The 27,090-nt window shown below is 43.2% G+C and overlaps 1 protein-coding gene across 3 annotated transcripts in view; it reads left to right on the forward strand.

Moving 5' to 3' along the window:
* Positions 1 to 27,090, forward strand: part of PARD3B (par-3 family cell polarity regulator beta) — a 2,582,324-nt gene that overhangs the window by 2,240,067 nt on the left and 315,167 nt on the right. Inside the window, exon 22 of one of the 3 annotated variants that reach the window (XM_069615558.1) lies at positions 15,568 to 15,643. The exons of the other annotated variants lie outside the window; for them this stretch is intronic. Within the exon in view, the coding sequence (XP_069471659.1) occupies positions 15,568 to 15,579 (12 nt within the window). The 3' untranslated portion in view covers positions 15,580 to 15,643. Of the gene's footprint in view, positions 1 to 15,567; positions 15,644 to 27,090 lie in introns of those variants that run through there. 3 annotated transcript variants of the gene reach the window in all.

Genomic DNA, 27,090 nt, shown 5'->3' on the forward strand with positions numbered 1-27,090 from the left:
GATTCCGAGGCACCCTTGTTTGCAGTCATTTTAGCATTTTTCCTTTTTTGCTTTTTGCGTGTTAGTCTTCTCTTTTTCATGCGATTATTACCCACAGGGATCCAGCCATCATCTTGACCCCTGGGCACATTTGCTGCCTCATTATCATTAGTAGATACACACAGAGCATTTCATCGCCCGACTTCAGGATTGGTATCCTCAAGATTATCACTTCTCTCTGTGCTTGGTGCCGTAGGATTGACTTCCTCTACGTCCGGCTTGAACGAATTGCACTCAATTGATGCAACATTAGATGTGAAGGGTTTAATGCCCAAATGGCATGTAACATAAAAGTATGCTCGTTTATCAATTGAGGAGTCCGCTTGTTCTGTTTAACCAACGAGGAGAGTAGGAAAACAAGTGCCTGGAGTTTAATGGTGGGAGACAGAGTTATCTGCAAAACTACGATCGGGGCACTCATCAGATCCCCCCCCCTCAATTTAACGCGTCCGTTGTTGTAGTCGATAGATTTGCTGGTAAGACGGTTTTCAGGAAAAGCTGGACAAGCTTACACCTTTATCCGATGGACACGCTGCAGTCACCTCTATCAACGTTGAGTTCATTTGAGTTCATTTGTGGGGTTCCAGGACCACTGGTTCTCAATTGCAGTGGTTGTTACCTCATGATGGAACATAACAGTCAATTGTTTAGTGTTTGAGTCCCAGCTTGCACAGGGATTGTAGGGGCCGAAACCATAGAATGTAGGCCTCCCCGGGATACAAGACCAGGCCTGCCCTCCACCTCAGCATTGAGAGACATAATGATGGATTCACTAAGTTTCAAACCAGACGCGCCAGGGAGGCAGTCAGAAGTTTACCTACAGTGGGACCATAAGAGCCATTACAAAGATGGTTGGTAGTGTTCGGGAAAAAATGTTTGTTATTTTCTGAATATGACCATCCGTTTTAGGTAACCCAGAGCCTGTCTTAGAGTTCCTATGGTTGCATGCATGTTGGTTAACGCAAACTGCAGCCTCCACCATGGTGGAGTCCCAAACCCTGTTATGCTCCGACTGCACTTGAGACTCTTTCTGCAGTCCTGGCTCCAAATGGATCTTCATAGGCCTCTGAGCTCCACACCAGACGGTCCTCCCTTTGCCATCAGCCGTTCTGCCGTTTGACGGAGTGATGGCAACGCGCTTCGCGCATGCTGCTCATGTCACTGTTGCGCCGCTTGAGCAACGCTTCAGCGTCCTGGTTGCTCCTTTATGGAGGCAGACCGTCAGCAGCTCGTTTCTGGGGAAAGAAGTCCTTCTCCAGCAGTCAGCAGCACAGTAAGAAGTAACACCTGCAAACAATATGGAACCTTGTCACTTCTGTAGGCTTGTTTAACAATGATGCTGGGAACTTTGCGTGATGTAACGAACTGTTTGCTGGGCTTGTCCTTCCTCGATATTTTCTTGCCCGTGCCAATAATGTGCCCTGTAGCTCTGTGTGGCTGTTATTACAATTGTCCCCATGAATATCTCTAGTCCAGTTTCCTTTGGGCTTGTGCACCTATCTATCTCTGTTAAAGATGCAGCAGGAATATTATGCACGGGGAAATCGATTCCCATGTCATTATGGGGCACCAGATCACACTGTTTGCACGTGGCCAGGTTACATGTGTCCAAAGTGGTGTAGTCTGGTGGAGTGGCAACCAGTGGATAATGGAGCCCAGGACACCTGAGTTCTAATCTTGGCTTTCCCACTTGAACAAATAGTTTTTTCCTGGAAAAAACATTCATTGTTCCAGAACCCCCATTTCACTGATCATGTTATTCAAAAAGAGTTAATGGCAAATATTAATAACCATTTAAAGCATTGGCAAAGCCAACAGTTTTTGCTTTTTGTGTCAGCACGGCATCAGCATTTACCAGGCACTACCATAATCATACCTCATGCCATAAGATGGCAGCAGCTGCAAAATGGTGTATTTGTGCACGTGATGTCAGTGCCTGGCAAATGCCTAGTTTATAATTATATAGAAGCCAAAACTGTTGGCTTTGTCAATACTTGTTTCTCACCTGACTTCAGTGCAAGGGATAAATGCAAGGACACACATTTTACTTGTAAATCAAGTGGCCGAAGGCACATTTGGTTAATGCATTTTTATTACACCAGGAGCTCATTTACAGTGGCAACTAAGGTATTAACTCTTAGAAGACTGCTTAGGAATAACACTGGCAGCCCGTACATAGCACAAAGTTTGATGCTACTGTGTGGTAGAGCTAGGTGAAATGTAGCCCAGTAGATTGCGTTTTGGGTGGGCCGGGCCAATTAGTCGGTGGGAATGGCCATTGGGTTTGGCATGGCAACGGGCAGTCAATGGGTGGGTAAATACCAAACAGTGCCCACAAACTGTGTGTCCTTCCTCACATCCCATCTCCCTGCGGCACGCTCTCCAACGCAATCCTGCAATAGTCTCATGTTATAGGTGCCACTAAAGTGCCACCTAACAACTGAAATAAAAAAAAATGGGCTTTTCATTTAGAAATTTGAAATAACTTCGTTTGTAAAGCTGACGTGCGGCCAACCTCCCCTCACCCGCTTTCCGACATCTGCCCTCCAAGCGGTACTCAGTCTTTGGTTGGGCAACCAAGCCTGCGTTTTTTGTAACCGAAGGGAATCTTTGCACTTTGTGGATTTGAAATGTTTCACTGCTGTGTTTTTTTTCATTGTGTATTCGGCTGGTGTGAAACTCCCTTTCAAGTCAGCATCCGGTATGTCTTTGCTGGAATAAGAGTCTTGCTCCATCCTGTAGGAAGGAAGTTTCCAGCATGTTTTGGGGAAGAATCTTTTACCAGGGGTTGCCTTTTCAGGGACCTGGGGCAAAGAGGGCAATTATCTGCTGGAGCAGCACCCTAGGGGGCTGTTTCATGCACCCTTTTCCCTCTCCACAAACACTTTCTTGCCATGTTTTCTGGCTATATTTTCCAAGTCTTTTTTATTTAGTGAGATTGTTTTCCTATTAACATGTGCCTGCAGTGGCAGCACCTCTTCTATGTGCTCGGCGTGGAGTGGACAATGCATACAAAGTCAGGATTAGAAATGTGTGGCCATTGGACCTGTCCACGCTGAAAATGAACGCGCGCATCTGCCTTTTGCAGTCAGTGGCCGTGAAACTGCTATGCCATTGCCTGTGTGTTTTTAATCAGCAATTATTTTCGAGTATCACGTCTGTTGGTTTCCCCACTAAAACCACTAACGTTTGTGTTGGACTAAGTACAGTCTGACGCCCAGAAAATATTCAGCTGCTCAAACGAAAGTAGCATTCCTGTGTTCTCGGGCAATGGAAATAATGGCTGTTTGGCACTGAATGGGGGAACTCCTCTCGCCTCCAGACGGCAGCCAGCAACTTCGGCAGTGATTGGAAAAAGTGACTGCAAATCTAGTTGTGAAATAAAACGATCCGAGTAAAGAAAACGGCCAAGTGAAGCAGCGTGACCTCTTTGAATGACCTATTAGCCACTTAATTAGTTTGTGCTAATACGTGGCACTTTTGCATAGGTTTACAGCTAGATGACGTGTGAGGGACACGCTAGATGACGTGTGAGGGACACACAGCGTGTGGAGGTTGTTTGCCCACCCACTTATTGCACATGGCAACGCTAATCACTGAAGCCATTCCAACCAATTACCTGCTCCTCCCAAAGCACATCCTTCTGGGTTTTCTTTGTGCTAGCTCTATCAAGCAATAACATCAAACGCGGGCTTGCCAGTGTGATGTTGCCTCCTGCCACTTAACTTATATGTGTTACTTGCACTCAAGTCCTGTTAAAAATAAGCATTGACAAAGCAAACTGTTTTGCCTTGTGTACAGGCATTAGGCCTTTGCCAAGCACTGCTATCACATGCCCAGGTGAGCACAACATTTTAGAGGTTGCCATCGTATGTCTGAGTTGCACCATTAAGGCAGTGCCTGGCAAAGGCCTATACCACGGCCACACAGTAGCCACAGCGGTTGGCTTTTCCAATGCTTGCATTTATAGTGACTTTTTTATTTGTGACCATCTGCCGGGATTGAAACCTTAAGGTTTCTGCACACAGCTTGTGCTGTTCTTCCTCCTTCCCTCGCTTGTTAGGAAACCTGTGAATGTGATCACACCGGCGCACGCCACACACATGCACGCACACCTACCTTTCACCTATCACCTGCACAATTCAGATGTAAAGTCCAACTCAACTATTTGCCAAGCACAAAGTCCTTCCGGCTATAAATCAAACTTTAACCCACAATGCACCACTTCTGTAGAACCCTCACTTAAACCCCGTTCAAGTTTTCTGAAGCAAAGTTGTAGTGCGAGCTAAGGTTTGATTTGTAGTGGAGTAATATTTGCACATATTAGGAAAAATGTTAGGAAAATGGCCTGTTGCCATTCTCTGCGTTTGCAATATTTTCACCTTTTGCAGCTTACCTCCAGGTCAAAAAGTTTTCTTTTAAAATGACCTCCCTCTTTTCCTGCGAGTGTGTGATGTGTGTGATTTGTGTGGTTGTTTCCGGATGCCCCTGTGGTTGCCTTTGATGTGTTTCCGGGATGGCCCGGGGAATCTGCATTTCCAGGTGCAGGATCCATTTCCTTACGTGTGCGTCTTTTCTGCGTGTTCTCCACAATCCTGAATTGTGAGGTGGCAGCCTAACATTGCATGTCTGGTTGCTTTACTATGCAAATGCTTTCTGCATCTGAGTCTGGTCATGTTTTTGTGCTTTACGAATGCTAGAATTTTGAATTCGCCTCAATTGTGTAGCGTATGTTGTAGTTGCATGTATATGCTCGCCAGATTTTCTGCATTTGCTTCTGTATGTGTTTCAGTTTTTCAGAAACCCATTTGTATGTTACCGAATGTGTGGCTGTGTTTTCCACATGGCTGCATAAGTTGGTTTGCATGTGTACATGGGTATGCCACCTCCCTATATCTTAGTGTGCTTTCCGGTGGTTCTGTGCAGTCCCAAAATGGGGATATATTTTGGAGATCTAAAAAATGAACCACTAATGATCTCCTCTGATCTCAGTTTGGACATGCTTGTTGCAGACAAGGTCTAGCTGTATGCCAAACCTCTCGACAATTGAAGTCAATTATGAAATATATGTCCTGAAAGCATGGATTTTTTGGATGTGTGGAATTCATTTGTTGTATTTATTGATAATTTGTTAGGTGCCTATACAAAAGAATGGTGTTTCAAGGCGCCACAAGACAAAGTGGGGGGGAACAAGGGAGTAAATAACAGTGGTAAACAATGACTATACACGGACGGTCCTTGTGACATTCTGATGTGCAAAGTGCAGTGAAGATAAGTGCGCAGGATAGGGACGGGGGTTTGGGGGGAGGGAGAAGGTATGGACAAGTGCTGGTGGGAGCCCGAAAGGAAAGTGCCATGGGAGCCAAGGGAGGAGGCATTGGCTAAGTGCCAGTGTGGCAGAGTCCCGGGTGGGAAGCACAGCCCCTGGCCAGAGGCCCCGGGAGGGCAGTGATATGGGGCGGGTGCTGGTGTCGACATGGAATAGGCCCTGGTAATTTGTACGATTCATGAGGACCAGGCCACCAGTCTCCGCGGCAGTGGGGTGGTTAGCAGGGAAGGGAAAGATGTATAGAAAAGGAGAGTTTTGAGAAGTTTCCAGAACTCGAAGAAGAAAACGCCATTGTGCTAAACCTGTAATTTTTGTTTGTTTTTGACATTGACTTTTAACTATGAAAACTTTAGAGAAACTTCACCATATTTGGCATGTGTTCTCTGATGTGCCAGAGTGTAGGCTTGCCGGAATTGGGTGAGGTTAAACGTTAGTGTAACATAATTAACGTTAAATGAACATATGTGAATGGTTGGACTGTGGAGATTGGCATAGCCTCTGCGTTGACCCACAGAAAACCTCATCTGGATGAAGTACCAATTCTGCCCTAGATGTTTGCCAGTTGCCTACATAAAGCGTTATTTGACCACGATTATGGTGTCATTGAGGCAATGCCTGTAACACACAAAACAGAAAATGGACAAAAAGCTTCACTTGAGCCAATTTCTTTATTGAACCATCAATGTAAGCCCTAACACTCTTGTTAAGTAGAACGCACTATCCTAGCCCTTCATGATACTCCTCACCCTAGAAAGCGCTGTTGCACCGATTAAATGAAGAGGATACATGCGGGCAACACCCTCTTCCTACATACAATAATTTGGTTTTCAAGCAAAATTATTCACAAAGATTACATTAAACCCAGTCTTAATTCTGGCACAAAACGATTTAAATTTGCAGTTTACGGAAACCGTGCCTCCCGACTGCACACTTTTGTCAAACGGACAGTTCACGTGGGACTGGACGTCAGAATTCAGACAATTTATTTGCCCTCCGTGAGGTGTGTCTGGTTGATCCAAGTGTAATGTCTAAAACATTTAAGAATATCAATATCACACTATCAGCGAGTTGTAATACTCTCACTATTTAGCTCTTTTTCTGGAGTACACACACGGTTAGCTTTTGCGAGAGCACATAGTTCACATATAAAACCAATTACAATGTCTACAACATTAGTTCAAATTTCTAATCTGCACAAGTCCCCTATGTGTCACTCTTAATCAGGTAATATCTACAATTCTGGTCGACCGGTTTCAATGATTTTCTTTCATATATCATCTTCCTCAGGACCCATTAGTTCTTTCTTAGACCCAATCTGTGCACCCCTCAGAGTCGTACACTCGGCGTGTTCTGTGGGGCAAAACGAGAGAAGGTCAGGGTGACTTCTCTCATATATAGGTTAGAGTGTATGGCATTTATACTATTTTTTCATGTATAAAATAATTAATCTTTGACAGGGATAGTTCATATCTGCAGGTCCTTTTTGTGACATTAAAATAGGCTATTTCACCACACCCCGCCACCATTTGGTGTACGACATTATTTTAATTTCAGGTGCTGATGGTCGTACCTGTTTGTCTGTTGCATGTGCAATGAAATGGCACATTTAGCATCAGAGTTTTTTGGGGCAGTTCCTGTTGGTCAGATCAGTACACCTATGTTGATACTTGATCTGCAACATAGAGTAATCACATGTTTCATTTCCCATTGGTATAATGCATTGGAGACCCTTCATGTTAAAGCTAGCGGTCCCCACCTTTTAGGGTACCCTCTAATTACCTGGCGTCTGGTATAGTTGTCTCATTTTAGAAATGTTGGCATCTTCTGATGTAAGAATCTTATTGTTGATGCACCTGGGATGATCCTGTAATACAAGGAAAACCCAATCAGTGTCAGTTTCCGAGTGCATAGGGCATTTATACACTCTATCTACAGCCTTTATTATGTTCCGCGTCTATGTAAGCACCTTTAGCACATAATCATGCCAAATCCCCCTCCCGCAATGTCTATAATGGCGACCTGGGTGAGGCTCCCATTAGTCCAAGTATCCAGCGTCACTTCAGGATATTACTATCAAAGATTTCAACTTTAACTTTATCTCCGTCTAGTTAGAATCATTGCAGCATGTATAGGGATCCCGTGTTCCGCTCACGCTGGGTTTGCTTACTTGATTCTTTTCTTTTCCAGTTATAACGACTTGGCGTCTCATACGAGGTAAACACTATCCTCGCAGCGTTCGACTGAACGCCCGAGCAGTGCGTGAAGCAATGAATGCGAAGCGAGCCGGCCCGACAGCCAATAGAAGTGAAATGCCGTGTCATGTGATACGGCGGCCATCTTGGAGTGTGCGCACTGATCCGCTGTCTATCCCCATACAGGTGAAGGCGGTTATTTCCTTAATGCCAATGTGTTCCAATGAATTTCTTCATTTAGCCCATGTCTGACTGTGTCCAACCGGAAAATCCATTGTTCTTTTTTAAGGAACATATGATGAAAGTTGCCTCCCCTCCAGGGTGGCCATACTTTCTCAAGAATGGTCCATTTAAACTCCTCCTCCGTATGTTGTTGTAACTCAAAATGGACCACGAGTGGTGCCGTCATTTTCTTTGTCCTTACACAGGATTTGTGTTCGATCAATAGTGTTTTTATTGGGCGTATTGTCATCCCAATATACATCAGGTTACACGGACAGGTGATCAAGTATATGACACCTCTACTGTTACAGTTCATCAAATGCCTCTGTATCCACGGTGTCTTCCACCCTATATCGATGGACTTATTTCTTGTGGTCTGCTTGCACATCACGCAAAGCCCCGCAGGGAGTATGTCCAACTGCACTGGGTGTGTCCCAAATGGTATTTTGATTAGCAATGTTATTCGGTTCTACCAAAGTGTGAACCAAGCTGTCCCGAATGTTCCTTCTTCGTTTGAAAGCAAATGTTGGCTGAGCCAGTTCCATCTTCCCAGTATTCAGAATGAGCCACAGTCTCTTAATCTCTCTTTTTAGAGTTTTAAAGATTGGAGAATAGCTCAATATTGCTGTGATAGTGGCTCCCTGGGTGATTTTGGCATGTTGTTGTAGCATAGTCGCACGTGGTATATTCCTTGCCCGTTTTTGGGGTGTCTTAAACAATTTTTCTTGGATATCCTCTCCTTAGAAGTTGGCATTTGAGCTCTCCCGATTGTCGTTGGTAATCAGCAACTCTCATACAGGTGCGTCTATAATGTCAAAATTGCCCAAATGGCAAATTATCACCTAGGGCACGTGGATGGTAACTATATAATTTAGTAGTGCATTGCGATCGGTAGATTTCTTATAGATCTTCGATATCAGGCCTCCATCTTCCACCACCACATGTAAATCCAGAAAATGTGTTTCTTTTTTGCTAAAATCCAAAGTGAATTTCAAAAAAGGATTTTGGTTATCAAGCCATTGATGAAATTCATGCAGTGTCGCCACACTACCCGCAAAGTTGATAAAAATATAATCAATGTATCTCTGCCACACCTTGATGTTATTCAAAAATGGGTTAGTGGCGGAGTATACATGTTCTTTCTCAAATTGGTCCACATAGAGGTTTGCCAAACGGGGGGCAAATGTGGCCCCCATTGCTGTCCCAGAAATTTGTTGGTCAAACTGCTCATTGCATAAGAAAAAATTCTTAGTCAATGCTATTTCCGTCAGGGCCGTAATGAATCCAACATGCCCCCTACCGAGGCTGGCTTTTTGAAGAAGATGCCGTCTTACCATCTCAATGGTTTCCAATTGAGGAATGCTCATGTAGAGCGACTCCACATCCATTGTTACAAGCCACTGTTCGATGTTATTAAAGGGAAGGTTGTCAACTAGGACAAGCATCGCCGTCGAATCCTTGACATACAATGTCATCTTAGGTATGTCATCCCGAAGGAACCTATCAACATATTGTGATAGGGGTTGCAGGATTGATTGTATTCCTGACACAATGGGTCTCCCGGGAATTGGGGAGACCCCCTTATGCACCTTAGGTAGCGCATAAAAAGCCAGAATTCCAGGATTCGGCTGAGTGAGAAAAGCGGCTTCATTGTTAGTGACCAGCTCGTCCGATAGTGCCTCTTCTACCAATGACGCGATTAAATTGTGAATAGCTTGTGTGTGATCTCCTAGCAACTTGCGATAACTTTTTATGTCCTTCAGGAGGTCATTGACCATGATTGCATAATCTTCTTGGTCCATTATCACTGTGCCTCCCCCTTTATCAGCTGGTTTTATTACAATGGCATCATTTTTAGCTAAATTGTTCAGTGCTATCAATTGTTCTTTTGTGCAATTATTGTTGATAAATGGGAGGTTATCTTCTAATTCCTTCAATTCTTTCATTAAGGCTTGCTCAAAGGTTGCTGATTCAGGTGTGTTATTTTGTGGCGGCGTAATGAATTTTGATGGAGGTCGAAGGCCTGTGTCCTCGACTGGTCTAGAGTCACTTTTATCTGCAAAAAATAGTTTCATCCTTATTTTTCACATAAACTGGGTTAACTCTATGCGAGTCTGAAATGGGTTATATCTTGCCGTTGGAACAAACGACAAACCCTTCTCTAGTATTTGTTCTTCTGCTACTGTCAAATGGTGGTGTGAGAAATTCATAACTAAGGAAACACTGGCTGTGGGAGATTCTGTCCCCTTCTCCGTGTTACCCTCGGTGAAAACATCTGCCACCTGGTTCTGCCTCGGTTGCCACAGTGCGGGACTAAAAAATGGGGCGCTTGTTGTTGCTGTTGTTGTTGATTATAGCTGCCTCCATAATTTCCTTGGAAACCTTGTGCATTAAAGTGCACTTGTTGTCTTGGTCTGCCCTGTCCCCCGCCTCCTTGTCCCCGAGTGCCATTGTTGGAGCTATTACTGGAATTGTTAGAAGAGGCTGAGCTGTTGTTTCTCTGATTCCTATATCCACCTAGTGGATTCGCTAGGAAGGCATTACGTCTCGCCAGTTTGGCTTCTGGTGTATAATAATCCTCAGTTGTGTATGGATACACTTTTGAATGTTCGAAAACTGAAAGATCTTTTTTCAGTTTGAGGATTTTTCTCGCCATATTTATTTCTTTAAATTCATTCACGGTGAAGTCTAATGCAACCAATTTAGTCTTAAAGGCTTCAATGTCAATCAGGTCTTTAATTGTTGTTAATTTAGTTTCCAATTCCCTTACCAAATTATCTGCGATGGATTTTGCAGTATTTATTATTAGTATGAGCCAATCACGCGTACATTTGTTGGCAATAAAGACCAATCTTTACGGAACTGTAAGGGTTCCAAAAAGATCTGTGGCTCAATCCTAATAATAAGACCATTTGGTGCTGTGTGAGCCCGAAGGTATTCGGTCATTAAGGCCCCATGCAGCTCAGCCCTTATGATCTTTTTCAGACGAATTTCAACTTCATTCCACTCATCTGTATTGGTGTTTCTCTGTCCCGGTATATTAAGACCCATGAGGGATGGGTTAGCTAATATCCCTTCCGCCAGGTCTTCTGCATATGCAAGATAGTTAGTATCCGCCATATCGAATGTCTTCGTGTGGTGCTAATAGCTAATGTCGATCCTAATAATGGTGGGGAAGGGGGGTATATAAATAGCCTCTAAATTCTTTTAACAAAATATTCGCAAGATGAGACGTAGCTCATCTTGTATCTAATTGTATAATTCCAATCCCAGCAGTGAAAGTACTGCATGAAGATTATAAAACACACAGGGAATTACTTTGATACACATTACCTCCAATGCCACCATGTACATGCAAACACCCACACCTAGAAACACAGGCATGCATGTGCATATGCTGTGATTGTCCTAAGGAAATACCTCCTTTGACCAACCTGGCACACCTTCAGTAGCAGCGCTATCTAAAAAGGGGGCGAGGTGGCCAGAATCAAATATGTAGAGAATTTAAGTTCCCAAGCCGGGAACTTACGTCCCCTGCACACTATCTAATATCTGGAATACCAGACCAACAATTAGATATATCTAGCAAATGATGTTTCTTAATAAATTCAAGAGAGACTGTAAATGGTAATACATAGAAAAAGGTAATTTGTTCAAAAAAAGGACTTTGAATCAGATAAGGTTACAAGAACCATTCTTCATTGTTTATTCTTGATGTTGAAGCTGTGGAAGGCCCAACGCGTTTCGAGTGCTACAACACTCTTCATCAGGGGCAATAACAAAGGTTTCTAGGAAAAAATATATATAATATGTACATTAGGAATATATTTACACCAACAACGTTTGTTCAACAACATTTCTAAATAACTCATTTTAGATCAGAATATGTATCACAATAACATCACAATAACTAAATACTTAGTACTTAGTATCAACTATGTTTATTACTACAACTACAACTATAACTCCAGGTCGCGCCTAGAACATGTCACTTTTCTAGTTTTACACTATTCAGGACACTCTAAATGCGTGGATATTGTTCCATATGATTTTTATAAGCTTAGCCATCATGATTCCTGACCTTCGCACGAATGATATGAGTTTCAACCATTAAGGGTTATGCACATATTGGTTATTGTCATTCCCCTAGAGGTCACATTGTAACATTTCCTTCACCCCGACACTAGGTTTGTTTACATGTTGCGTCATGCACGCGATTTCAATCAACTGATTAAGCTCTTATAGCCCTACTTGCCCTGTAGAGCATCCTTCCTGAGGAGGCTAATTAGATTCCATCTTGTCTAATTTTCATCCATCTGAGCCTTGAGCTCAGCGCACAGTATGACGTATCACACGCAAGCACGTGATTACGTCACACTACTAATTACTTGATAAACAGTGGCGGCACTTGCCAATGAGTCGAGCAACCCTTCGGCAGCTGGTCTCCATGTGTGCCACACTGACATACACTAGGTAAGAATTTTAAGCTTCCAATACTAGCTCTACCCAGGTTTTTTTCACAACAAAGCTTTCAAACACCCTGTTCACTCTTTTTGTCCATTACTGAGACCCTACCTACTTATTCACAGCGCTCCAGTACTGAATAACCTCCAGACCATTTGCGGTCATTGACTACCACGTCCCCTCAGCTATCCTTGATATTGGTCAACCGCGATACCGCTGTAAGTGACTCATTACTGGCTTAACTTATTCTATCACAACTATGTCACTCACAACGGTCTAAATAGACACTTTTGATGTTCATTTCTACAGATAAGGACTTACCATCTAAGACTCGCTGCCTTGTTTAGACGAAGGCCTGGATTTCCCGTCCCAGACACCCCCGTTCTCTTGAAGTACCTCTCTCATATAAAAAAAACACAAGGTTAGACTCTATAAATAGTTGCACAGTTGCTTACCTTACCATATTAGAACTTCAATGAATTCACTATCAGGAGTTATTCTCTACATATATTTTTTCTATATATTTCCTCACTCAATCATAGCAGAGAAGATACTATTAACCTAGTGAATTTGCCATCAGTTTCTACAGATATTAATGAGGGTCAGGTTGTCCTCTTGTGGGTTAGTGTATACTCTGTATATTTAAATTGTCAAACATTCTGCTACATAGGTAATCCTTGTATGTCATGGGTTATTGTGATACATATTCTGATCTAAAATGAGTTATTTAGAAATGTTGTTGAACAAACGTTGTTGGTGTAAATATATTCCTAATGTACATATTATATATATTTTTTCCTAGAAACCTTTGTTATTGCCCCTGATGAAGAGTGTTGTAGCACTCGAAACGCGTTGGGCCTTCCACAGCTTCAACATCAAGAATAAACAATGAAGAATGGTTCTTGTAACCTTATCTGATTCAAAGTCATTTTTTTGAACAAATTACCTTTTTCTATGTATTACCATTTACAGTCTCTCTTGAATTTATTAAGAAACATCATTTGCTAGATATATCTAATTGTTGGTCTGGTATTCCATATATTAGATAGTGTGCAGGGGACGTAAGTTCCCGGCTTGGGAACTTAAATTCTCTTCATTGTATTGTGCAACCAAGGTGTCATGGTTGCCCCTCTCTCCTCTGCACCTCATACTTGATGAGCAAATTTTCCAAACACCAAGTATCCAAGTTGACTCTTACCATTTACAAATATTTTTCCTTACTAGGGTGGGCCATAGTTGTCCTATCCTTCCCTTCTCAGAATCAAATATGTACACACGTATTAATCACCCAAAAAAATAAAATAAACCAACTTCCACCAAGTGGGGAAAAGAGGTGCAAAAAATAAGCTTTTATTTGAGAAGATTTATTTATTTGATTTAACTTTGGTGGAATTACAGTTTTCAGTGGTCTGAGATTTGGTTTTCAGTTCAGAATTTGCAGGATAGCGGCAAAAGTACAAAGAGCTGCAATTGTGTGCGTGTTTTGTGAGCCGAGCTACCACCCAGAGGAGTGTAGATTGCCTCTGTACACTAACTCATGCACACAGAAACATCTACATGCTCCAAGAGCACCATACACTTGCCTTTCACCCCAGACGCCCCGCAGCATAGACACAGGCCACTGCTGCCAGAACAGGGACTGTCCTGCTCCACAATCGTTGAAAAGTGAGCCAATATCAGTGGCAATGAAGGAAAAATTGTGTCTTTGTGGTGGGTCGCTATCTTCATTAAACTTCACATAACCCTCTAAATGTTTTTCAGTGCCACCAGTCTCGAAACACAGACAAAGTATTGATGCTAGTATGAGCTTCTAGAAGTCAAAAGAAAAAGGGGTGGGATTTATTGGGGAGGTCAATAAATGTACCCTGGGTGTACCCGTTATTTCTCATACATCCAGTCCCCTTTCCTCCATCCTTTTGGTTGTGTCCCCCAACATAGGGACAGTACCGGATCCTTTGGCAGCAACAAAATTAGATTCCCCTTTAAATTTTGTATAGTGCGCCGAGGCTCTGGCACCTCACCTCAGTCCCCTTTTCCGCACGGACGATGTCGGACCTGGCAATCAGCGCAGAGAAGTAGTAAGCCTTCTGCTTGCTCCCTGTTTGTTTTTTCATTTCTTATTTCACTTCCCTTCGGTGCATCGCCTCCCCCTGCGCTTGTCAACCGCAGGAGGCTTCACGGGATGTGCCTCATGTGACTGTTGGTTCCCGGCTTCGGACCCCCATGCACTATGTCTTGAGTGCTTGGGGCCTGTCCACCACAGGGATTCATGTTCGGTCTGCAGCGCTCTCGGTCACAGGGAAATTAAGGAGAATTTCTCATGTGGAGGGATATATTCCACACTTCTCCTCTGCCCCATCTTAAGGGTGTGGTCTCCAGGACCTCTTGTCAAGACAAGGTAGGCCCTCTGTTGAGCATGGCTCCACAGCGCAGCAACTCCTTCACCAGGGTTCCCACAGATCAGGGTTCATTGGATTCAGGTTCTGGCAGGCCTGAGGCCTCTAAGGCTACAGAGGAGCCCGGGGGCTCCTCTGTGTTGAACCCTGCTGCACTCTGAAAAATTGCCATTAGATTGAATCATGATGCACACATAAGTTTCACATTGTATTGAATCATGTTGCCCTCCTTAGTTTGCCATTGTGTTCAATCCTGCTGGCCACTGATGCACAAAAAAAGAGGACCTACTAACAACTCTCTAATACTCTGCATACACACTCGCCAACACTGAAGAAATAAGACACACACCTCCACCACAAAAAAGCATCACAAACTACAAGCACTCTACTTACTCCCCACAACACCCAAGGTGCATATACAACCATGCATCAAACACCACCCAATGCTGATCAACTATAAAGAAGCACACAGTAACTGGTTTTTCCAAACTGAAGCTACCAACAGCACATCAAAACTCTCTTGCTCCTCTCAATCCCTAACTAACCCATCCCAACCCCTTTCCTTTTCAAATCCACCTTGGTGCATGGAGACCATAACAATGGCAGCGGTGCGTGGTATAAATCACAATAACTTAACATAACTTGTATACATTTCTTCTCCCAAAATGTCTCTTTTGCATACATATTTTGCTGCACACTTTCTCGTATATACTAGATGGGTCCCTTCATATTCTCTCTGGTAAACATTTTACACTTTTTCTTTTATGCTCTCTTAATGCTTGTTGATACCTGTTCTGTTTCTTACACTTTCTGCTGCGTTCGTTTTGTCTCATACACCTCCTTGTACACCCTTAATTCTGTATGCTGGCTTTTACATGCAACTTCTTTCAAACTCCCTTACACTTTTTCTCATACACTCTTGTAGAGGAGCAGCTGAATGCATCTACAGGAAATCCGGCCCCCCTGACCTCTATATGTCGAAAGTCGGAGACTGCGCCATGCTTAACACCAGCAATAGTGCCAATTCTGCTTCGAGTGTTCGGAAGAAGGTATCCACTGAGAAAACCCTATCAAATGTATCTGCGTAGAGATGACAATCTGAGGGAGGAACTCCCATAAGGAATATGAAAAAGAGCAAGAGGAGGAGCTGGTGACATCACGAAAGACGAGTGTGACGTCCTGAGAATACTGGCTGAAGAGAATGCATGGACCTTATAGAAACTGATGACGAAGTTAAGAATCAAGTAAACTTTCAAATGCGATAAGAACATTGCACATGTGTGACGCACTGCAGAAAATTCAAATTGTTCAATAACTGTACAGATGCTGTAACACAAGTAGACTAAGTATCATAGAAGCTGGCTATATGTAGTGAATAGACTGCAGGGGAAGCTGCCATTGTATAGAAGCTGGACATCAGTGTCATGAATTTGGTAGGCCCAGACCCATGGAGAGGAAAGGCTGAGAGCTGTGTCGCAGCAAAGAATTAGCTGAGATCATGGAAACGAATAGCGAGGCTGATTGTCCTGGTACCAAAGCTGAGGCAGCCAAGACGGTGAACGTGAGAAGCTGAATCATCCCTTGTTAAGATGCAAAGAAAGAACACCAAGCATGACAAGTTTTATTAATTCAAGACATTTAAATGCTGCAAAATGGACCAAATCGTGGTCTCCTGTCACGTGAGCCAAGGATGGAAATAGAGTTGAGCGCGGAGTTCTAGAACAATGGTAGTGCGTGCTCGCACTCCCTTATATTCCCAGAGACAAGAATACTCTGCAAGACCAAGTTCAAAGACAATCTTTATGGCAGAAGGAATGGGGGATGAGAGATGATGGGCTAATTGGGTGGGGAGGTAAAGTCAAGTCCACCTCCTGGCACCTGGGTCTGAGCTTGCGTGCTGCTAAGTGAGCCGAATGTTTCAGACTGGCACGAGTGTGCAACCCCTTATAGAGGACCATATAATGGAGTGCCTTATAGTTTGAGAGCCAATGATATACTGTGTACTTAATAATTATGAAGATGGCATGTCAGAGGTAGGCATAAGTTGTCCACCTGACAGTAGACACCCAATCACACTTAGATGTTCCCCTTGAACGTATCACAACCCCTCGTGGGTTTTTATCATTTGCCACGTTGTATGATGTCACCTATGATGAATTTATTGCATATAAATGTGTTTTTATAAGAAATGCACTGAGAACACGAGCGAACGTCCATTCATGCCTGTTGTAACTCCCAGTTTTAGATCATTGTTAATAAAACAGCACCTTTGCCATCTTCCTGAGTTGGTTCGATTTGGCGTCCGAGTTATTCTGCATCCAATCCATTGCATGCAGCATACCCAAAGGGTTGTATGCTCACTCTTGAACACCTACCCTAGACTCTCTTACACACTTTGCCATCTGCTTTCTCTGAAACGCTACATTTCCATATTGTTTTCTATCTTTTTACAAAGCAATGCATCTTTAATTGCCCAGGAGGACAGCTCAGTGAGTTGGGCACTCGACTCATACATGGGGTCAAGCTGCATATGACAAATGTGAATGCTAGGGCCAACTCAGCCCTTCCTCCTTCCAAAGTCGATAAACTTGTAATATTTAATTAGTTAATGGCCCCCAATGGTATAGCACTTAGGTCTGGGAGGAATGTTGCGTAAAGCGCTACAGAATGTGATAATATTGCTATTATCATACACTCTTTTGCTTTCATATTATTTTGATCACCTACCTTCTTACCATAATTTACTCTCATAACCCGATTTTCTTATATGCTTTCTTTGCTTCTTGTGAATGATGTCTCACGTATGCTCTCTTTTATGCAGGTCTGCATACATTTTGTCTTGTTCATGCTTTTTCTATACTTTGTTAAACCTACACACATATTTATTCATACTTTGTATTATTCTGATCTTCCAGTCACACACTTTCTCTCTCCCATAACTACCAGAATTGCTGCCTGCAAGTACTATTCTTCAGTCTGTCCATTACTGCAAGCTACTTTACAAGCAGTCTTCAAAACCCATCTTATAACCAAGAAAGAACGGTGCCATTAAGTGCAATCTTAACAAAGTGATGCCGAATCCAGTCCTGTCGGGAGAGCGTTTACGAGTTCCATTAACTTGCAGTTTTGTTTATTTTCAAAGCCTTTTAATCAATTTGCTGTTGCTAACAATATTGAAGTGCAAAGTGGAAGTGTCCGACTGTGGACTTGGTGGGCCTAAGAACATCACTATTCACTTACCCAAATAAACCAACTTGAATAACGCGTCAAAAGGAAATCAGCACTTTAGATTGAAGAAACCTGGAAGGAAAGTTCTCACTTTACAGATTTCTTCGCCTTCACTATTAACTTAATTCAGAATAAAAAATACAGGTTTATAAAATATTTTTTCTATAGGTTCTTCTAGTCTACAAAAAAGACTTAAATGAGTTCCATTGTTAAATATGGACTGTGAGCCAGCATCAGAGATTGGGGGTCATTATGACTTTAGTGGTGTGGTAAAAGTGTGCCAGTAATTCGTATACCGGCACGTTACCACACCGGCAAAGAACACGTTTGCTGGTGAGGTGGCCAGAATGACCTCCATTCCGCCACCTTACCTGCAACAAATAGCTGTTATTACCGCACTGGTAATACCAACCATCCAGTCATGGAGTCCTATGGAATGGGGATTTACCACCATTCGCAGCACTCCTAATATGGTGGACATTCCCCCGGAATAGGTGGCGGTAACAGTATTACAATTTGCCGGTATCTTGGCAGTAATACTGGCAGGATGTCAGCAAACTCATAATTATTACAAAATAACAACCTATTGCCTTATTTGAAAAAAACTAAACCAAGCAACTTAAAGTGTTCAATTTAACTTTTCAGCACTATAATCAAAAGCTTAGTTACTTAGTTTGCACTTAAATCAAAATGAAAACGCCTTCCATGTCTTAGCACAAATATTACCCCAAGCTTTAGAACCATATCCCTGCTTCCTGGAATGTAGTTGTCCCTTCTTTTGGATTTTCACCCCATGGTGTATAAATGTCCTTGTTGATGAACCCGAAGGTCTTTTAAGACGAGGTAACACTCTACGGGGTGGATGGGGATGCAGAAATTACTCAAAGATCAATAATAAAACCAGCTCAGGAAGTTGGCAAAAGACTTTGTCTGTTTTAATAATAATTATCTAAAACAGGGAGTACAACGGACATAGTTGGATATCTAGCAGTAAGATCTCAGCATATTTTATAAAAACACACTTATATACTAAAAACTCATCATTATTGACGTCATCTACGTGGCAAACTAAGAAAACGTATGTGGGACTGTGATTGGGAACTGGAATCATCTAGGGATACTTTCTATGGTGTTTAGGGTTGTGATTGGGTCTCTGTCAGGTGGACAACTCTGCCCACCTGAAGTGCAAGTCATTGTGAGCATCATCAAATACACAATGTCTCATTGGGTCTCTAAACTATAGGGCTCTTTGGTAAGTGGCCTCTTATAATTGGTTGCCACGCTTGTACCCTTCTGGAATATTCCACTCGTTAGCAGCATGCAAGCTGGTACCCCAGGTGCTGGTGGCTTGGACGTGACCATGCCTCCCCTCCTAATTAGCCCATCATCACTCAAGCTCTCTGCAGTGAGAATATTCTTTTGAACTTGTCCTTGCAATTATTACTACTCCTGAGAATAGACGGGAGTGTGAGCATGGCATTATCTTCTGGTCTCGGCGTAGCTTGCCCAAAGTCTATTTTCATCTGACCATGTGACTGCAGAGCACGTTTTGAGCTCCTTTGTTGTATTTAATGGTATTAAATTAATACAACTTGGCACTCATTGTCCTTCCATCGCACCTTAACAGGAGCTCAGCTCTCGCCTCTCGTTCATTGTATCTTTCCACAATAGATAAGCAGTTTCTTGGCTGCCCTAATCCTTGTCACTCGGCCAGACAGACCTTCTCCTTCCATCTCCAGCCGGGCTTATTCTGCTGTGCCATACTTCAAATTCTTCCATTCACAGGATTTTCAATTTGCTAAAATACGATGTGGACATTCCAGATTCCTATACCTTGGCGGCACCGCCTGCACTATTCACTACGTATAGCCGCCCTTCACAAATACTTAATCTACTTGCGTTACTGCAGCTATAAAATTATAACACTGTTTTTATTTTCTTCTGTGCTCTTCACACGTGCGATCTGCATTCCGCTCGTAAATACTCTATTGATTCTATATTTTGTCATTAGATTCTATATGGTTTATTCACTATCTTTCTTGTCATCTCTTCTGAGGTGTGTCACTTTGCTTCATGTGGCGTCACCAGTCTCTTCTTTCATCCATCTTCAGTGCTCTTCAGGGATCTTTTCCAAGAGGCTGTCGGCTCTTTGTGGATATTTAAAGAATAGTCTTCTTAATGGGTACTTTGCTTTGAAGGCTGCTCGTGTTATAGGCATCATTACAGGTGTCGCCTTTGTCACTATTTCCGGTTCCGAACATATAGGTAGGTTAGGGGTGGGACTTCCTGTAGAGGCTTTTGGCTCCTCCTCTACATTGCTGTACACAAAATCACATCTTAAAAAAACCTTTACCCAAATGTATTTGAGGCATGAACTTTTATATCACCATAAAAAGAAAATTAGGCGATCTGGACTGAAAAAGAAGGCTGTACCAGCTGATAATGGCCTGCCAGCAGGGCTGGGCTGGCCTACAGGAAACTCTACAGATCTCCCGGTGGGCCTATGTGACATGGGCCTCTTTTGTGTGGGTACCTATTTTATTTTCAAATTGTCTCATAGGAAAGGAAAAGGGTTGGGCTCTCACAAAATGTGCATTATGGGGCTACCTGAGAATTACTTCCAGGGCCTCTTTTGGTTCTCAGCCTACAACTGCCTGCCTTTCCAAAGTACTCGGTCTGAGTCACACAACGGCTTTTTCTAAGGCTTTCAGTGCTGTTACCAGCCAGCACAGCTCACCCAACCAGTGTGTAGCACCATAAGCAACTGGTCTAAACTTCTGTGTGAGAAAAATAATGGGGTGCCACACATTTTCAAATCTAATTTGTGCGCTGGCAAACAAGTGCTTGGAACATAAATGACTTTTCAGAAATGAAAAGAAAATGCCTTGTTGAGTAAAGAGAGAGAGAGAGTTCTGTCAAAACTGAAAGACACACTTTTTTTTTCCATGACGGACCATGCAAGTCCGAGGAGGGGAGGCCTGGAAAGCATCTGGCAGAAGTTGAGTTACAAATGTAGAAGAAAATGATAACATGTGGCCATTAGCAGGTGCCGATGGAAGAGGGCACCGGCTTTCATGGAACACTGGCTTGTATCAGAGAGAGCCCTCATTCTAAGAGATCTGATTGGCTGACTTACCCAACATGAGTGATCATTAATATAATAAAGATTGTACAGTTTGTTTGCAATCCTCACTCAAACCTGCTTCTTAATATATTAAGCACCTTATTAAAATTATTGTGATGAATCACTACACGTCGTCACATCTCCCCGATGGGGAACCCCTTCCCATAAGGCCAGGGGGTGAGGCTGCTACTTGATAGTCCCCCTGGGGTGGTGTAATGAGGGAGGATCTCATGGGCAGGGACTCCCCTCTTGCTCCCACCTCAGGGAGAAGGAAGACCATCGAACGTGTAGCCGTTATAGGAACATCACACCCCCACTCACTCTAGCCCCTTCTTCCTCAGTTATTATCTTTGTTGAGACTAGTGTAATGAATCCTTCACTAAACCTCTACCTAAAGTCTCCTCCCTGGTGGCCAGAGAAAGGCAGATGCCTCCTGATCCTGACCTTGGGGGTAGTATACTTCGGGAGGAGACAATGCCCCGGGTGGTGAGAAAATCCCATGGGATGAGATGCATTATTTGTCCTTTAAAAGGGAGAAGCTTATAAAGTGGTCAAAACATGTAGTGGCCTATTGTCGTTATGATGTATCTGAACCTCATATAAGATCTGTGGCTCGAGGCACAAATGACACAGAACCTGAACAAACCCTAAAAATAGAAAGACCATTTGAGGCACACAAGGATACAAATCCTCCTTACTCCCAAAGGTATAATGCAAGGGAATTTTAAAATGTTGCCTTAACTAAACTGTCCTCCTCTGTAACAACACAATTCTGATGGTTCATTCCGAAATAGCTTTACAGGAAATACATCTAACATTAAAAACAAGAAGTTACCAAAAAGTATTGATTTTGTTTTTGGGGACTACAAGTCCCATAACCCCATATGAAATGGGATGGGGAAGAGGGCGGCTAAAGTCATGTTGCAGTAGTAGTCAGTCAATTCAGCCTGATAGCCCACACCTGAGGGAAGCTGAGAGGCTTAAAATGCCCCCTCAGGTGCAGCCAATTAGAAGGAGCTGGAACTGTGGCTGGAGTGTATGTCGCAGAAGTAGAAGGAAGAAGGCACAGGGTTAGCAATCCAGGTAGAAGTAGGAAAACCAAAGGGGCGTGGGGACTCTGATGCAGTAGATTTCACCTGCTTGTCCTGTGAGGGTCATGTTCTCCCAAACTCTGATGTGCAGAGGCTGCACAGCGGAAGGCATGCGGGAAGGCTGCCTTTCTCCATATGAGCCTAATTGCAGAGATTGCACAGCAGAAAGCGTGTCAGGGAACGTTGCGAGAAGTTGCTGTGATGCCGTGAGTTCAGGAGCGAGAGGGGCTCTGTAATTGAATAGCCAGACCTGAGATGTTTTCAGCAAGGAAGGGTGTGCGTACCAAGTGAAGCCAGAATTTGTAAAAGTTGTACAGCACGCTGAGAAAGGAACACAGAAGCTGGTGAGTTGAACCAGGCATTCTGATTGCTTGCACGAACACTGCTGGCAACAGTATCCAGCTAATGAATTACTTGTGAGTGAGTAGAAGTGATGCAGAGTTAATTATTAAAGTATTTGAAAATGGAACACTTGAATTGTAGCACTCGCGCATGATCAAGCAGTCTCCCTTTCACCTGCGTGAAGAGGAAACACTTTGAACCGGCATTGATTAACTTAAACCTTGCAAAGAACACAAAGAAGTGGTTGTGTGTGCTTAATAAAAGGTTCCAATAGGAAGAGTGTCCTCTAAATCGGTATTAAAGCAGTTAACAATTTATAACAAGAGAAGCCAAGTGTTTAAACATTGTTTTTACAAGCGAGAGAAAGCCTGTATTGCCCAAGCCAAGAACTAACAAGATATTTCCCCAATTAATACTGAAACTAGCCTTTTCCAGTGACAAAGAACAGTTTAAATATTACTGTGAGCCAAATAGAATCTCAACATTGTCCAGGAAAAGAGTGTACAAGCATTACCTAAAGCCAAGAGAGTGGCAAGAAAGCTTCTGAGTAGGTATTCTGGATAACAATAGACAGAGGGATAAAGGCAATGTTGGGGAAGGGAAACATGTTATTTTCAATTATTATTTTGGAGTTGATACAACCTATATTGCCAAGGAAAATGGGAAGACTAGAGAAGTGTGTCTTAAAGGCATTTCTAGGTGTTGGTTGCAGACAGACCAGAGAGAAGTACCCGAAAATGAATCTTATCATCACCAAAAACAGTTTAGAGTCACAAAATACTGAAGGTTGGTTGCAGACAGACAAGAGCAGCAAAGAGGCTGCCCCTCTGGAAAAGGAATATTCAGAGGAAGAGTGTCTTGTCTACTTGAAGGTGTTGAAGTTCACAAAAGTGAATTGTGTCATAACTAAAAACTGTTTAGAGTCACAAAGTACTGAAGCTGTGGTCGTTTTTCTGGTTGTCACTATATTTGAAACTTCAGTAGCACAAATGAAAGTGGAATACTATGAGGCAGAGGACTAGGCCCTCATGGTGAACCCTTGCAAAGGTTACTGAGAATTGTTCAAGTGGAAGTAGAAGTGCTGTGAAATCATCCTGACAAAGATACCTACTGTGACTCCTAATCATATAAGGAAAGGGGTAAAAAGTGTTAACCAAGAACTGTGTTTAATTAACATTTACAGAAGTTGTGTTTACTTTGATCTAACAAACAACTGTGGTATTTCATCTTGGGCACCTGGAGATTGTGGCAAAGCATTGCGGCTGGGAATGACATTGATGTTATTTTGATGAAGTGGGAAGCCTCTATCTCACCAAGAAGAGCAGTATTTCTGTTATTGGAACTTTGGTAACACGACTTTATTTTGACACTGAAGAAATTAAGAACTGACTTGAGACTATATTACATACATGGATTAACTTGTTTCTTTTTGTTGAACATTGGAGTTGAGTTTACCTTGAAACCTGGGGAAGGGGAGTTCACCCAGGTTTCCAAGAGGTTACCAAGAGAGACCGAGAATATCACTGTTGATGTTATATGAACTGCCATATATTTATTTATGTACTTGATGTTTAAGTGAGAGGGCAACACATCCTGCGTTAGAGGATTTACCTTTAGTTTTGATAGGCAGGGAACTACTAGTCAGAGTACGGCTAGTGAGGCGTTTGATAACATTTCTGATTTTAATAAAATAGCGTATTTTGTAAAATAATCTTCCAAAGGTTGTCTGCCTCACATTTCTGACCCCTCACATTAGGCCTATGTGTTGTTGTAAAGTAGACTACAACAAGCTCCTGTAAAAAACTGAGATGAAGGAGAACAGCAGAAACATAGCTAACCCAAGTACTGGAATGAAGTGGGACACAGGAGCATTGAAGAGGAATGCTAAGAAGGGACTGCAGCGGTATAGTCTTCCGCAAAGGCGTGGTCCCACTTACATGATAAAGACCAAAGAAGGACTGCCTCTCAGAGAGACACAGCCAGCCAGGGCGAGAGACTGTGAACTATGGGAAGCATGAAGGAGACACAGAGAAGGCCAGAAAAGAGCCGAGAGCAGTCTGCTTCTGAAGTCAAGAGGACAACTGACTCCTTCACCCAACGGCGTCTAGACGGTACCGGGAGGCTGGGAGACGGTGACACAAATGCAAGAAGCAATGTCTATTCCGTCACCACAAGTGCCGGGCAGGAGATCTGCAAGGCAAGGGAACCGAGGTATGGCGAAGCCCATGCAACACTCCAAGCAGGAGAAGGACCTCAGGCCACGTATCCCAGGTGCAGACAAGATAATGCCAGAAGTGCAGAGACCGGTTGTGGGGATGAAAGGTGTGGGAGGTAAAAATCCTGTACTGAGATTACAAGCAGGACTATCTTCCCAAGAGAGTGATGTGAGTCATCTTCCTCGTGGCAGTACTTGGCATCAAAGCGAACCAAGTGGGCCAAGCCAAAGAGGAGAGGAAGAGAAACGGGGGTTGAGGACCCAACCCAGAGAGTGATGCGAGTCATCTTCCTTGTGGCCATACTTGGCCGGAAAGTGGACCAATTGGGCCAAGCCAATGTAGAGAGAAACCAGGGCCACAGACCTTGAGAACACCCGAATTTGGCACCTTTGTGTCAGAGTCCTTTTTCTGCACCCTTACACTATGTTTGGTGCAGAAGTAGTAAGCAGGATGCTGTGTTTTGGTTGCCCATAAGTTATGTAGAGTTAGTTCCTGAATCATCCTGAAGAGGCTTAACTGTCTACAGTTTAACTGGGATGGATGGGTTATGGATACCAGCCTTACTTACACTCTATAATCAAATAATCATAGTTGGGTGGGGGCTGGGTCTTTTTCGAACAGGTTGGAGTGTAAAAAAGGAAAGCGTAAAATGTTTTTACGCTTTCCTTTTACACGCCAACCATTTTGGTGCCGACAGCACAGAGCGGAGATGACGTCTTTGGCCTTGCTTTTTTCGCTCTGTCTTGATTGCGCACTTCGATTTACACCTCCTTGGCATTTCCAATGGAATATGCTTCACAATAGCACATGCTAATGATTAGGCAGATTCCATTAAAATCCATCATAAATCATTGTCTGCAAAGCACATTTGCAGGCAGTTTTTGACATCTCTCAAAGCATAAAACTGAAGAGTAAGGGCGATTTCACCTTGTTTTAGTCTCTGCTTTGACAGTGAGCAAAATGTTGCGCGAGGTGCAAAGTTGAACAGGCCTACAGGGAACTCTCGAGATTTCCCGATAGGCCTGTGTATCATGGGCCTCTTTTGTGTGGTTGCCTATTTTTTTCCAAATGTTTCCACGGGGCAGGGTTTGGGCTTGCCAAAAATGAGTAATATAAGGTCACTATGAAAATTATTTCCAGGGCCTATTTAGACACCCTGGCATGAAGCCCTACATCGCTTAAGTGGGAACCTAGGTGGTCCCCTGCATGTAATTGCCATCTGTTAGAAAGCGACCCCCTTGGTTTTTTATATAGTGCTACATACAGGCAGCCACTCCTTTATTGGAGAGTCACGTGCTGTGTCTTTAAAGTACTGCTCCTTTAAAATCAGGTTGGCACTTCCAAACAGGAGAAATTGGGGGTACCCGATGAACAAGGCAGTCACCGTGCTCCCCTTTATCACCACTCCTCCAAGGAGTTCTGCTGTCTGACTTAAAGGGCGCTCTTGAGAACAATCAAGATTTCTTTTAATTTGTATGTGCTTCGCAATCTTGAAAGTTAGCATTTATTCCACGAATACTCCTGCTCTAAGGTGAAACAAGGGGCTGATTTTCCTAGTGAAGTGGAGGAATATCCGTGTGTATACTGCGTGTGTATAATCCATGCGGAAACGTTTTATGCGTGGATTTTCCTCTACTCCACATTTAGCTTGATTTGTATGGCAGGGAGGGGGCACATGACGAAATATCCTCTTCTGCCACACCCATCCGACCCGCCTTACGCATATGACTGCATTTACACCAGCATGACATGTTCACGCTGGCGTAAATGCTTTGGATTCCTCTGGAATCGGCCGACTTTTTATACCAGCCCAAAAGCATGGCATTTCCATAGGAAGCCATTGTAAACGCGGCCTGCTATTCCTAAATGTCTAAGGTAGTGTTTACTTTATTTGCGCTGCGATGTTAGAACGATTACCCCTACATTTACACCTTTGTTTTACAATTCGCAGTGCAAATGACAAAACATTGCACGTAGGGAGACCTGTTTGCACATAGTGGAAACATAGGCCATCCCTCTATGCAATTTTTGGGGGTTTCAAAAATGAACACTGTGTGAGTGATTTGAGTATTAATTCTGTTCCCTACCAAGAAAAGTAGGGAGGAAATTAGTCCCACTTTAAAATCCTATCCCGGCTGTAGGAAAGACCCTCGATTTCAGAATCTCCGGGCCAGACCCAGTCTTTAGGCTTTAATGATCTGTAAGGATTCTGTCCGTGGCACGATGACCCAATGTGAGTGATCAATAGGTGGTGGGCATATTGGCCTGCACTCCCCCTTCGAGCCGAGCAACTTGTAGAGCATAATTGGGTGTTACCACTGGAAATCAACAGGGCTTGAGGAAAAGATCCTGCAAACCAGTTTAGTCTGCCTAGTTGATGATATGTTCTAACTGTGCTGCTCGGTTAAATTGCTAGCCGAGCAGCTATGTATGTATTTGTGCAGAAT

Source organism: Ambystoma mexicanum, chromosome 9 (assembly GCF_040938575.1).
Source record: "Ambystoma mexicanum isolate Mex_15411 chromosome 9, UKY_AmexF1_1, whole genome shotgun sequence".
Classification (NCBI taxonomy): Eukaryota; Metazoa; Chordata; class Amphibia; order Caudata; family Ambystomatidae; genus Ambystoma; species Ambystoma mexicanum.